Below are 14,077 nucleotides of genomic sequence, written 5' to 3' on the forward strand. Positions count from 1 at the left end.
TACTATGAAGGCGAGGAAAGAAGGGTCAATTTTATGTGGGGAGTGCGGTAAAAGTGGACAGATACTTTTATCCTATCATCAAGATGTCTTTTTTTAAGGAATAGTTTGCAGGAACCAATAATTAACAGAGAAATTGATATAAAGCACAGATATTATACAAAGACTACATAACTGTTTCTAAAAATTATTGTGTAAAGAAGGAAATATCAGCCTGGCTTCTTTTCTGGAAATTCCTAATAATTCCTTACCTACAACTGACAAATGTTAGATTGAGAACAGGTGAAAGCATGCTGATGGAGGGTTAAGATGACTGTATCAGGTCAATAAAATGTCTACTATGGATTTCACTTGTGCATTTTATCTGTAAATATCTTCGAGATGATCAATCTCTCTATTTTGATATGTCTATGAGGAAAGATATATTTACAGTTTCAGCAGATTAAGATCTCAACTAAAAAAAAAGGAGAGAAAAATATCACATAATGCCACAATTACCAAATGAGACTTGACCACTAAGATTACAATCCATAAGATTTGTAGAAAATTAAAAGACTCTGAAGATGGCTCCCTGATAGCATACTTCTAGCGTTTTCAAATCATTTTCTCCATTCAACAGTGTTGATCTTTCCTCTTGTACCATCATCTTCATTATATGGTTTTAATGATAAATAAACTTAGACTGTAACCGCACTGTGGGCCCGGAATGTGTCCACCAGCTCTGGTATTCTGTACTCAAGCATTTAGCACAGTGCTCTCCACATACAAAGTGCTTAATACCATTACTGATTGGTTAAACTGGATAGCCTTTGGTACAATTTAGTGAATTGTCACTTTGAAAATTCAGTTATAAGCAATCACAGTGAGCGTTAGGATTCTCTATCCAAAGTATATCCAAAATAACAAGAAGGGCAACAGCACTGCAGTGGGAGTATGCAACAGCTAGGTGTAGGAGAATGCCTGAGGGGGTTATACCAACCATAGACAAAATTTGACAAAATTCCTGACGAAGAGCCTCCCTTTGGCTTCTGGGGAGCTGTAGAAGCTCAGCAAGGCTCCTGAAAACAACTGGTTAATGTAGATGGTGAAGACTGCAGTGTCCTCCAAAACACCTACCATGGCAAGTACTTGCCAGTCTATGACATGCAGGCACAATATCGACACTATGATGAAGTCTCTTGGGCTGCAAGTGGGTTGTAAGTAAAATATTTCAGTGTTATTCACAATGTGACAATTTATTCACTTATTACAGCCACTGGTCCAGCTGAAACATAGTCATAGGCATAGGCAGAGACAGTACTATGCAAACCAGTAATACTGGCTTTAATTATTTTATGTAGGTTTTCGATCCCAAGGTCCTTCTGCCTAGACCAAGGCTCATTCATAATAATAATAATTGGAGTACGTGTTACGTTCTTATAGTGTGTTAAGGATTGTACTAGACACCGGGGTAAATCTAAGACAATGAGGTAAGATGACATCATCCATCATTTAAAATAGGAGAGTCCATCATAATCTAATGCTAAATAAAAGATAAATCAAAGGGTGATATTGATCTTTGAAGATTAATCAATATTTGAATCCTGAAGAGTTAGCCCAGAATCAGTGAAACGGGCCTAAAATACCAATCTGAGTAGTTTTATTTTACCTGCTTTAGTTATTTGATCAAAAAAGTAAAACCTATTAATAAGTTGTTCTTAATTTATAGTCATGAACTCATGCCCAATTAATTGCATGAACTCATTGACAATGTTTTAGAAAAATACACCAAAATGTGTTTGTCATAACTACATCATTAAGAAGTCATATGTTATCCTTAGGTGTCTGGCCAAAACTTCATTATATATGGAGTCTCTAATACTTAAGTAAGATCTAAGGTTTGGTATTCTTTAGCTTAAACTTTATTTCTATTTTATATACCAAACTGGGATAATTGATATGGTGTTCATTCTAGATTTAGAGGAATTTGAAGTTATAAATTTGATTTCTATAGTGCCCTGAAACTTTCCTCCTGGATTAATATAAAAGGAGCTCTAAAGACAAATTAATACAAATGAGTGCATAGTAATTATATAATGTCCACTGGCAGTTTAAAAAGAATAATATTTAATAATAATACCAATAAGAAAAACATTTTTCACACTCCTTTGCCTTCACATTTTACAAAAATGAGATTTTAGACTTAAAATATATTTTCTCAAACTCCTTTATGAATTCTGGAAACCTCCCTTCAGTCAACTCCACCCTAATATTTCAAATTCTGTTCTACATTTAAACACATAATTGCCTCTACAGAATAACTCCATATTCTCATACCCCAACGCTGTTTTTTCAGGAGGAAATATTGGTTTGTTTTTGTAAGAGGTGATACTATTGCATACTGGGGTAGGAAGAGGAGTACAGCCAAAAGGCCACAAATAGTTTAACACCCCAGGGAATTTTCTATCTCAAACATGTGCACATATGCTGTGGTAGTAAAAACAGAAAGGAAGTGAGGTTACCATATTCATTGAGGGCCTATTATATGCTGCACTTGGGAAAGTACTCTCTTACCTTTCTCTTCCTTGTCCCCTATTTCTCCTTTATTTGTCTGTTTTTTTCCTCCTCTTCCTCTTATTGCTTGACTTAATTCCCTGTTTAATCACTACTCCTCTGCTTTCGAATCGTAAAAATTGTCTAAAAATGGTGGGAAATTGTGTGACTAAATGTGGTATAAAATCTCTTCCCAATAATTTCTCATTGCTTTTGAAATGCTTAAGAAATTCCGGTGGAAAATGTCTGTCTTTAAATCAGAAAGGACACATTCAGATAGTGAGACAAGGTCATTATGAAAGAATGACCAAAATTAGTGTGGCAAAAATGGTCTATATTTTCAGTAGAGTTTACTCTGAACAGGGGATTTAGGTGGTCTATTATGAAAACAATACGTTTTGCTCCTCTCAAATTAACAAACTGAGATACTATTAATGACTGGCTCCCCCTCTAGACTGTAAACTCATTATCGTCAGGGAACATGTCTGCTAATTCTGTTGTACTCTCCCAACCTCTTATTACAGTGCCCTGCAAATAGTAAGCACTCAATAAATACCACCGATTGATTGTAAACAATTTCTGTTTCATTTCCTCTTGCCACAGATCACAAAATACCATTTCCTTGGGGGGGAAATAACACTGACATCTATATAAAGTGGATGGATACCTTAAAAAAAATGAGTACATTACTTCTGAGAAACATGCTGCTCTTATTGAAGTTCAAAGCTTGGTACATATAACAAAGTGAGGGGTCACTTCTGATTACGGTACCTGCTTGGTAGAAATCTTCATGGCTGAAATGGTGGTGGGTTCCTAGAGAAGTAAAAAAAAGGAAAAGTGAATAATAAGATTTATGTGTTCTTAAAAATTAGGATTTCAGATCAGGGACTTCCTCATTAAAATAGTAAAAGCACACTTCCCAAGAGAGTTGACAATCATGTTCCTAGACACTCATCTTTTTTCTTCCTATCTCATTTCCTCTTCCATGTGAGGTGTGTGTGTTTGTGTGTACTGTGCTCTATCCCTCATATTGATTCCTTTCCTTCAGTGTGCCCACACACTATGTCATTAGGCAGAGAATGATTAGTAGGATTAATTTCCACAATCATTATCTTTATTAAGTACTATGCCTATGAAGTGTGTATAGAATTATCATATAATGTCTCACATTTCAGTTATTTTGGGAGAAAGGTACATTCTAAACATCCCACTTGCCTCTTAGAAGGGAACAAATGCACCATGTTGTAATTCTGATGAATGCTGTCAATCCCTGGTATTTGTTGAGCACTTATTGTGTGAAGACCACTGTACTAATTTGGGAGAGTATAATCAGCGTAGTAGCAGTTTGGAGAGAGAGGAAAGACCTGATTTTAGCAATGGTGTAGTGAAAGTAAAACTAACAGGATCTGGTGGAAGATTGAATATGTAGGTTGAATATGAGAAATAAGTTGAGATAATGCCAATGCTAATGAGTCAGGGAGGATGGTGATGCTGTCTGTAGTTATGGGACAGTTGGGGGAGGTCGGGTCTAGGTGAGAAGATGAGGAGATCTGTTCAAATCATCCAAGGGGAGATATTCTGAAAGTAAGAGGAAATGTGAAACTGCAGAGAAGGCAAGTGATTAGGGCTGGAGAGACAGACTTGAGAATCATGTGGACAGAGATGGTAGTTGATATTGTGGGAGTGAATGAGGTCTCCATGGGAGTAGGTGCAGATGGAAAATATCAGGGATCCCAGACTGGAGTCTTGAGGAATTCCCAAAAGGTAGAGGGTAGGAGGCAGAGGAGAAGGCTGGGAAAGAGACTAAAAATGCTGAGATCATTGGATTTTCTTTTAAGAGGCTGACTTATTAATCATTACTAAAATTACCATATTTGAAAAAGTAAAATACTACATAGCCTTATCAGCTGTTTACTCTGACTTCCAATTAAAATCTATATAGGGTTATAAATATTTAGTTTCTAAAACCGTGTCCACTTGCACCTTGCAAGTGATATTTAAGTCCAAATAAAATATGACTCTCATGTATGGGTCGATGTTTATATCCAGCTACATCAAGGTAGTCCTTATTAAACATTCACACTTGCATGACTTTCAACCTGCTGATTTCTTGGAAATTTGACATGGCTCACTACCTACTCTGAACTCTAACAAATGAGTTAATAGACTTCACATTGGAAAACACCAATTATGTTTAAAGTTTGAAATAAAATTGAACTTGGTCATTTGTTTGCTCAGCTGTTCATGGAATAGTGCATAAATTGGTTTAAAAACACACCTGTTATCAAAGCAGTAGTTTTGGAAACATTTCTGTTCAGTAGAAATATAAATCAAGACCATTGTGCTAAGCATACTAAATCTTGGACAGTAAAACACATTCATTTTTTTCAAAGGTAAAACCTTCTTGAGTGATATTAACAGTGTGTGTTACCAATGAGTTAAATTAAAGTCAATTTAGCATCTATATAGCAGTCTTAATTTTCTCTGTAATCATTCACCTCCTGTATTTTAATTACGATATAAAAACACTTAACATGATTTGAAGTAGATTTTTACTTGTAGGAAAAGGTGATTTTGTCAGTTACAAAACTGGAGACAAGTGGACATATTCAAAATCCTTTTTATTTTGGGACAACTTTTGAATGTCATAGCTTTGGCTAGAGGAGATGAATGAAAGTTATGAACACATATGTTATATATCTTCCCATTTATGTAAGTCTGTTTCTACATTGCCAAACTTGAGCTAAATATCTCTACTGTCATCTATGCAAGGTCTACTGTCTACAAAGTATCAAGCTTCTCCAGTCACCATTCTAGTGATAGACTAGACTATGATATTTATTTTCCTGCATTTTGATTGGATACTGCTACGTTTCATGCTCAACTGACATTTTATTTTTAGTAATTGGCTACCTTATAAGTGATCAGAATTTTCCTCTAATTTGTACCCTGAGAGAGTTCTGGGAACAGCCTGCCTTTGAACCAGGCATTGAACTTTCCCTATCTCAGTTTCTGTATTTATAATGAGCTCAGTTCTCCAATATAAGAACGGTAGGAGGCAAAGGGATTGTGAATTCATGAAAATCAGTATATTCAATACTTCCATAGTATGCATTTTCACCACTCCTTTTGTACAGAATGTTGCTAGGGAATTAAGAGAATGTTCTTCCAAAAACATGGAGCTATATGGGTCTGGAATTGAGGACAACCAGATTTAGTCTTAGCTCTGCTAATGGCCTGCTGTGTAAACTTGGGGGGAAAAAACATAATAATAATAATAGTAACAATGTTATTTATTAAGCACTTACTATGTGCCAGGCACTGTTCTAAGTGCTGGACTGACTCTACCTCAGTTCCTTCAACTTCAAAATGGTTTGAGATTCCTGCTTTCCCTACTTCCTATATTATGAATCCTATGAGAGACAGGGACTGTAACTGAACTGATTATTTTGTACTCTACCCAGGTACTTAGCACACTGTTTGACACCTAATAAACACTTGATAAATACTACAATCATTAACTCAATGGGATGTCTGGAGAGATGGTTATGCACAGTGTGTTAGGATGTGTGAACTACAATGTCAGTTTCCATAATGTGAAGGTTCTAATGTATCCTGCCCATTAGAAGAGGACGAGATAAATCACATTCTAATATTTTGAATATTTGTTCTATATATTTAACTTTCTATACTTAACTTTCTTCATGAAAATGATGTCGCCGGAGATAAGGCTAGAGAAATTTAACAATTTGGCCTGGAACGCCCTCCCTCCTCATATCAGACAGATAACTGCTCTCCCCCACTTCGAAGCCGTATTGAAGGTACATCTCCTTCAAGAAGCCTTCCCACTAAGACCTCCTCTCCTCTTCTCCCACTCCTTTCTTTATCGCTCTTACTTGCTCCTTCATTCATCCTCCCTCCCATCCTCACGGTAGGTAAACATGTATACATCTGTAATTTACCTATTTATTTATATTAATGTCTGTCTCCCCCCTAGAATGTGAGCTTGTTGTGGGGAGGAATTTGTCTCATTATATTGTACACTCCCAAGTGCTTAGTACAGTAGAGAAACAGGGTGGCTCAGTGGAAAGAGCCCAGGCTGGGAGTCAGAAGTCATGGGTTCTAATCCCAGCTCTGCTACTTGTCAGCTGTGTGACTGTGGGCAAGTCACTTAACTTTTCTGTGCCTCAGTTACCTCATCTGTAAAATGGGGATTAACTGTGAACCTCACGTGGGACAACCTGATTACCCTGTATCTGACCCAGTGCTTAGAACAGTACTTTGCACATAGTAAGTGCTTAACAAATACCAATATTATCATTATTATTATTATTACAGTGTTTTGCACACAGTAAGTGCTGAGTAAATACAACTGAATGAATGAATGCATGAACAATTTGTAACTAAAACAGTTTCATTAGAAATTGAAGAGCAATTTATTACTATTTCCAAATATGCTACCCTTCCCTGTTTTGGGCATAAAATAAAATGAAATGTATTAGAGTTACCCAATTATCATCCTGGTTAGAGAATGCCTTTCCCTTATCAAAGGACAACACAAGACAGACCAGAAACCACAAACGACTTTCATTTCACTGTTTATAGCTTGCAGTTTTATGTGTTTTGTGTCGTGTGTTTTTTTTAAATTGCAAGGTTAAACCAAACTTGACAGTGAAATATTCCAATCTTTACACCACAAAACGGGTATGAGCTTGGCCATGAGCATAGAATGTTGAAAGTAAATATTTTTCTAAACTCTGCCCAAATGTGTTTTGTCATCTTGAGTGCCAAAGTAATAGTAATAATGATAAGGTAGGGCAGGGGAAGTTGCTGAAAACTGAAATATTTTATTATAAATCCCTAAGGTATTCCTGTGACCTATTAAAGCATTCTTTCCTAACCTTAGAACACATATGTCCCTGTGATTTCTAGGTAGGATCCCACACAGATCCATATTCATTTATTTAACAATAACTGTGGTATAGGTTAAGCACTCACTCTCTGCCAGGCACTGTACTAAGCATAAGGGTAGATACAAAACAAGACTGATGCGGTGTCTGTCACACATGGGTTTTCACAGTTTATATGGGAAGAAGACCAGGCATTTAATCCCTATTTTACAGATGAGTCTAATGAGGTACATGGAATTATTTAAGGTATTTGTAAAGCGCTTATAATGATTCTATTTTATCACTGAAATAGCAAAGTGAGTCAGGATTATATATTTCATTTCATCCTGAGTCTGAACTGGTATTGCAAATTCCAAGGTTTATTTTGACTAGTGTCTGGCTCTCTAATTGACAAGCTAATTAGAAGGGTATGCTGGACTGCTCGTTTGCACCATGTTCATTTTGCAGCTGTCCATAGCAGAGAGAAAAAGAGGCACTACTGAACTTGTTGATACTCAAAAACTTTAGCAGAACTCACCCGAAAAACTGTCATTTCTTCCAGCAAGACTTCCTCTAAATCATGCCAAGTCTCCTTAGGAATGGAAACTACTTTGAGAACAGTCCCCACATCTTTGAGGAAAAAAAATCGAAAGAAGAAAAACGTCTTTTAAATGTCATGAACCTAGGTAGCAGAATTTCAGACCTTTTCCTTGCTAAGGAATTAATATTTTGTAAACCCAAGGATACGGAGTATTTTGGGCCGATACTTCAAATGCTTCCATTGAATACAAAGGTCTGAAATAAACCAGAAGTGTTTTGGTCTTCGAAAGAGCATCACCCTGAGGTTGTTTAAGGTGCAAATTCAACAAAAAAGGAAACATTACACCACTTGGCTGAGATGGATAAACAGGACTAGACATTATTATTATTGGAAGGAGCTTCTTAATTTCCAGTTGCCACAGAAGACTCTTTAAAAACCAGCCCTGCTAAATTACCCAGTCAACATTAGGTGATCAATTTTGGAATGGCAGGTTTTCTGGTTATTTTGAAATATAGACATTCCTGGGAAAGCAAAATTCAGACACATAAACTTGAGGAGTGCTGTCAAACTGATGAAGTTGTCTGAGCTTTTAAGTACCTGCTGACCAACCTAATGTCATGAGAAAGCATTTTGAACTTATATGTCCCTGAAGACGGCTATGTGGCCATTAAGTGTTGAAAGACAATAGCCTGGTTTGAGGAAAATAAACTCCTCACATAGTCTGAATGATCATTTCTTTTTAGCTTGAAGAATCTGAATATTCTATGAACAAGAGAAAACCCACTTGCTACTTATAATCAACCTGAAAGAGTTGGTTGGCAGATCCCTAAAACTTGAAAAGTAGACTGCTATTAATTATTTTGGGTTTAAACCTTTTGCTTCCTGGAGAGATCTTCTACTTCTAAACCTATAGGGCTGTGTCATATTTGTACTTAAAATGTTGTCAATGAAAATGAATAGCCTCATAAAATAGTTTTAAAACCATCCATTCAGTATTCAAAGAGAAAAAAAAGTAGTTGAAGACTGAATGTATTTTGCCATTTGTTTTTAAAGGATTTTCCCTAACTTTCAAGGTTACATTTTGATGAGCCAGTGAAAAAAATATATTTTATAGGAAATGTTCGCATGTGAAGATGACATTTCTAAATAAGACTCTAATTTCTAACCCAATATGTGTCACATTTCTTTAATGAAATGTCTTGAATTTTTATGAAGACAAGTAATATTAGAACTCTAGAATCTGACAGAAGAAGGTTGACAGCATACTCCAGAATATCAATGCTGAAATAAATGGTCCTCTTTTAAGAAGATACCTCAATGTTTATAGGACCCCAGGCTGACAGAATTCCAAAGGTTAAGAGTAGAATACGTTAATCTCTATAGTGACTCTGATCAGGACTCCCATACCAAAATGGGGTTTTATCTAGGTTCTCAATCAGGTTTACAGCATAGTATTTCACACAAATTGAATCAGACTACTCTTTTAGGATCAATGAGCACTGGTGTGCAACTAAGTTAAAAGATAAGATTACCATTATTAATTTACTTTACTGACAGAGGAACCTAGTCTGTGCTGACTGATCCTCCATGTCAGACATTTAGCAGACTCATGATGATGAGGCTTTAACCCTGGCTTGAGACAGACTTTCAAAGTGTGTGATATTGTTTCTCTGTTGGACAACTCCGGGGAAACGCTATTTACAGTGAGAGAAATCAAGGTAGTTTTCAGCTGTTTTTTTTTTTCTTTTTTAATTCCTGGAGAAATTATTAGGGGATAGCTTGGCCATGATTTTAGGTTCAGTTACCCTCGATCAAGAAAACAACTGAATCTTGTCTCTGATTTTCTTTTTTTCTTCATTTTTCTGGAATAACAGGCTAAATGACTGTAGAGGAAATGAATACAGGCTTGGTCCAGAATAGTTTGTCAAGGGTATTTCAGGAGAGTGAAGAATGCCGGCTTGTTATCTTTGTTTTCCTTGTTATCTTATGTTGATGCCTATGCTTTACTGCTGAGACTCTTCCTCCACTTCTCCTTTTGCTGATGGAGGCTGTTTGTCACCCATAAAAATAGACTAATCTAATACTCAGGACCTAACACTGTTACACCTGATAGCACAAGTATTTCACAGCTTAGTTTTAAATCTCCAAAGCACTTGTACATTTACATTTCCCTTTGGTAAATGCTCATTTTCACAATGTTTCCTCATTCAGGGAAGTTTCAAAATAGTCCTTGAATTTACCAATAGTTTCTGTCAGGCACCAACGGAATTGCAATGCAGCGATTTACTGCCTTGGAATCTGACCTGAGATTTCAAGGTACAGAGTTGCAACTGGTACCGTTCAAAATAGGATTGCTATTAATGAGTGCTGGGACCCTGCTTATTGCCCTAGTACGCACAGTACACACTACCATTGCGAAGCAGTGACAGGTCAAGAGGATTCCAAAAGATTAGAACTTTAATTGGAGGGATTTAAATTATAATGCTTAGAAAGGAAAAACGAACTACCCCAATGGAAAAATCATGCTGCTGTTAAAAGCTGAATGAAGCATGACATCTGCTGTTTCCTCACAAGGGTTTTTGTTATTTTTGTCATCACCATGCCTTCTTGGCCCAGAGGAAAAGCTAAAATAGTTTTGATGCTTAAGGATATTTTTGCCCTGGAATTTTAATTCCTTAATTTCAAATTCTAAAGACCAAGGAACCTTCTAGGACAAGTCCCTGAGAAATATTTGAGATTGAAGTACATGTTTATATGGATTTTTTGCTCAGTATTCTCTACTGTAGAATGATTATTCTTTAACATGTACCTGAAGCATGTTGTTATGCCCCAGGTGGGTGTATATTCAAGTCAGATTGACTGACTGCTGAAATGTAGGTGACCTCAAAAGTTGATAGGAGGATAGGAGGAGAAGCTACTCTCCTCTGGCAATTGGTAATGAAAAGGTAATTAGTCAAAACACAAGTCACAAGCATCAAGAAATGGTCTTAATGGACTGGTGCCAACTGTTTACTATTTGAATTTAATATTTTTATTTGAAAAACGGATACATTAAAATCATCACTAGCCAAAAGGGAGAGCCATTTTGGCCTTCTAATCACATTATCTTAATCCTAATAACGTTAACTCATTATGAGTCCAGAATGCAGGTATGCCCAATATTTTTTGGCTAGGCACACCCTTTAGGTACTCTAACAACTAACTGAATTTGCCTCAATTCCCTGACATTCACAAGGAGGAAATACTTCTACATCTCATCATAACAGGGTAACTGTAATGCGTGAGTAAAACCTTACCTGTTCCAATAAACATGACATCATATTGGCCATCTTCTGCATCAACTCGATCTACTACAATTTGCGTGAACTGATATTTCACATCAGTTTTAATCATGATGGGTCGGTTGTTAATTGGAAACACGGGGTTATACATGGCTGGGTGGCTTCGGGCAAATGTTATAACATCATCAGGAAGGTCTTTAGTGGAATCAAAGCCTCCAAATGTTTTACTGGGGCACTGAGAGGATAGAAGAAATATTCTTAATTAAAATTAAACAAAGTGTATAAACAACATTCCAGTCCAAAGATTACGTCATCCCTGAATCTCTATGTAATGCAGCTTTTGTAGAAGTAGAATATGTCAAGGCAGAAATTCTATGGAGTTTTTGTCACTTGTTTTGGAACTTACAAATTGAAAATAATTTGGGAGAGGAGAGTTGTCTGGGGACCATTTTTATAGTGCAAAAGGTTTTTTACCCCTCTTGGTTTGATAGTAAAGGATAAGAAAATAAATCATAATTTAGAATGATACAGGTTCAAATGGAACTTTGATTAGGCAAATTTCTGGAGTTTACTTCAAGAACCAAACTATTTCAAATGATCCATTTGGGACTGTCTTGTTGTGTATGCTACAACCCAACAGCAAGGATTCAAACTAATAAATCCTAAAAAATGAATTAAAGTACGGGGTCATTAAAACTATTATTCTTTGTATTTTCTAGCTTAAAGAAAAAAGTGATTTTCAGTGACCTTAAGCAATTAAGGTGATTGGGATTCAAGCGCGGACTATAAAGTAGACATGATCTAGATGAAAGCAAAACTTGATGCACTCTGACAAGAAGATTTCACTACTTTTCTATTCAGTGCATTTGATCCAGAGGAGCAAACACTCAGAAGTTACAAATGTCTTCATCCTCTTAGTTTTTGTCTTATACCCAAATACTAAATGCCACTCAAAGTAAGAGCTTGGAAGCTGAAATGTAATTAAGCAATATTCCTGAACTGGCAGGAGGTTTAGCAGAATAAATCGATTGTCTTTGCTATCACCTTGATCCACATTATTAATAATTCATCAGAACTGTAATAAAAAATTGATGTTGCCAAAAACAAGGAGCAGCAGTGCACAGTAGGGAAACTATGGGGAGAGAGTTATACTTGAAGGGAGAGTTGACTTAGAAGGTTTAATGTTTCACTTTTTTGTATATTTTAAGTAGATTCCAACAATAGCTTTTTGATGACAAAATCCTACCCACAGAGAGAATCACAGATTAACAGGATTAGCAGATGAGCGGCAATGAAACTCATAGCATGTTCTTCATTAAGACTGATCCCCATATTATGTCTGCATTCTGAAATATTATTTTCAAAATAAATTTTGGAAAGAAACTTTGTCACATGGGAACCAATTGGAAATTGGACTAAAAAAAAAGTCAGTGTCCGGGATAATATTTGATTGCCTCTACTTGTGTCCATATGTTTCCCTAATTGATGTGGCACAGAGGGTGAGTACATTACTATCAAGGTCAATAAAGTACTCTTATGTATGTAAGAAAATGTCCTTTGGGCTTGCTCCTTCTAAAGTAGAATTATGGTACTTAAGTGCTTACTATGTGCCAAGCACTGTTTTAGGGGCTGGGGTAGATACACATTAATCAGTTTGGCCATAGTCGCTGTCCCACTCTTATCCCCGTTTGATCGATGAGGTAAAGGTAAAAGCACAGAGAAGTGAAGCGACTGCCCAAAGTCACAAAGCAGGCAGAGGCAGTGGCAGGATTAGAACCCGGGGCCTTCTGATTCCCAGGTCCATGCTCTATCCACTAAGCCACACTGCTTCTCAGGTCACATAGCAGACATGTGGTGGAACTGGTATTAGAAGAAGCAGTGTAGCCTAGTGGAAAAAACACAAGCGTGGAGTGAGAGGACCAGGGTTCTAATACTGGGTCTGTCAATTGCTTGTTATATGACTTTGGGCAAGTCACTTAATTTCTCTGTGCCTAAGTTTCCTCATCAGTAAAATGGTAATTCAATATCTGTTCTCCCTCCTACTTAGACTATAACCCCACATTGGACAGGGACTGTGTCCAACCTGACTAACTTGTATCTACCTCAGTGTTTAGAATAGTGCTTTACACATGGTAAGCACTTAAATATAATAATACCAAAATAATAATAACAACCCAGGTCCTCTTACTCCTGGGCCTATGCTCTTTCCATTAATTCATGCTCCTCAATTTGAGCTCTGCACCTGCTTATTTATTTGTGTATATACTTCTAAGTTTGATGTTAGTAACTATAATACGTAGGGCATGTGAATTTGATCCTAGGATTCTTTTTCCTGTTTTAGGCAGTTTTAAATCTAACACACTTACAGTTCCTGGCCGGGGATATGGGACTCTTCCTTGATATGGCACCCACTGATAGTTTGGTCCATCTCTATGCGCATAAGGTCCTAGGAATACTCTCCTCACATCACTCATGCTGTACATACACACAGCTGACCCCTTGAAGATGTTACTGAAAGAGAAAAAAATCCATTTTTTAAAAATAATGTACTAATTGAATCACAGGAGAGTGGTGTAGAGAATGACTTTCTGCTCACTAATTCACCGGTGGCATTGATTTTCAGAACTCTTAAATGCAGTCTTAGCAAACCCCTCACTGTCCCTTTGGAATTTGAGTTTTTCAAGTACAAGTGTAGTTGCCAGACAGTATTCTTGGGGTTCTGTCAGCAAACCAGTGACAGATTTTTAACAAATAAAATGTACATAGTAAACCCCAACCCCAGTTCAGTAGTTACACAACTTAATGTGTTACTCTAGGATTTAAAATTGTAAGATTAA

The 14,077-nt window shown here is 36.6% G+C and overlaps 1 protein-coding gene across 4 annotated transcripts in view; it reads right to left on the reverse strand.

The window, feature by feature from the left end:
- SEMA3A (semaphorin 3A) overlaps positions 1 to 14,077 on the reverse strand; it is a 266,016-nt gene that overhangs the window by 26,597 nt on the left and 225,342 nt on the right. For all 4 annotated transcript variants that reach the window (XM_039913932.1, XM_029077340.2, XM_029077341.2 and 1 more), the window contains 4 exons: positions 13,607 to 13,751; positions 11,256 to 11,475; positions 7,957 to 8,048; positions 3,301 to 3,342 (listed from right to left, as the gene is read on the reverse strand). In XM_039913932.1, coding sequence (XP_039769866.1) covers positions 3,301 to 3,342; positions 7,957 to 8,048; positions 11,256 to 11,475; positions 13,607 to 13,751 — 499 coding nt within the window. The remainder of the gene's footprint in view (positions 1 to 3,300; positions 3,343 to 7,956; positions 8,049 to 11,255; positions 11,476 to 13,606; positions 13,752 to 14,077) is intronic.

The sequence above is a fragment of the Ornithorhynchus anatinus genome, chromosome 13 (genome assembly GCF_004115215.2).
Source record: "Ornithorhynchus anatinus isolate Pmale09 chromosome 13, mOrnAna1.pri.v4, whole genome shotgun sequence".
Taxonomy (NCBI): Eukaryota; Metazoa; Chordata; class Mammalia; order Monotremata; family Ornithorhynchidae; genus Ornithorhynchus; species Ornithorhynchus anatinus.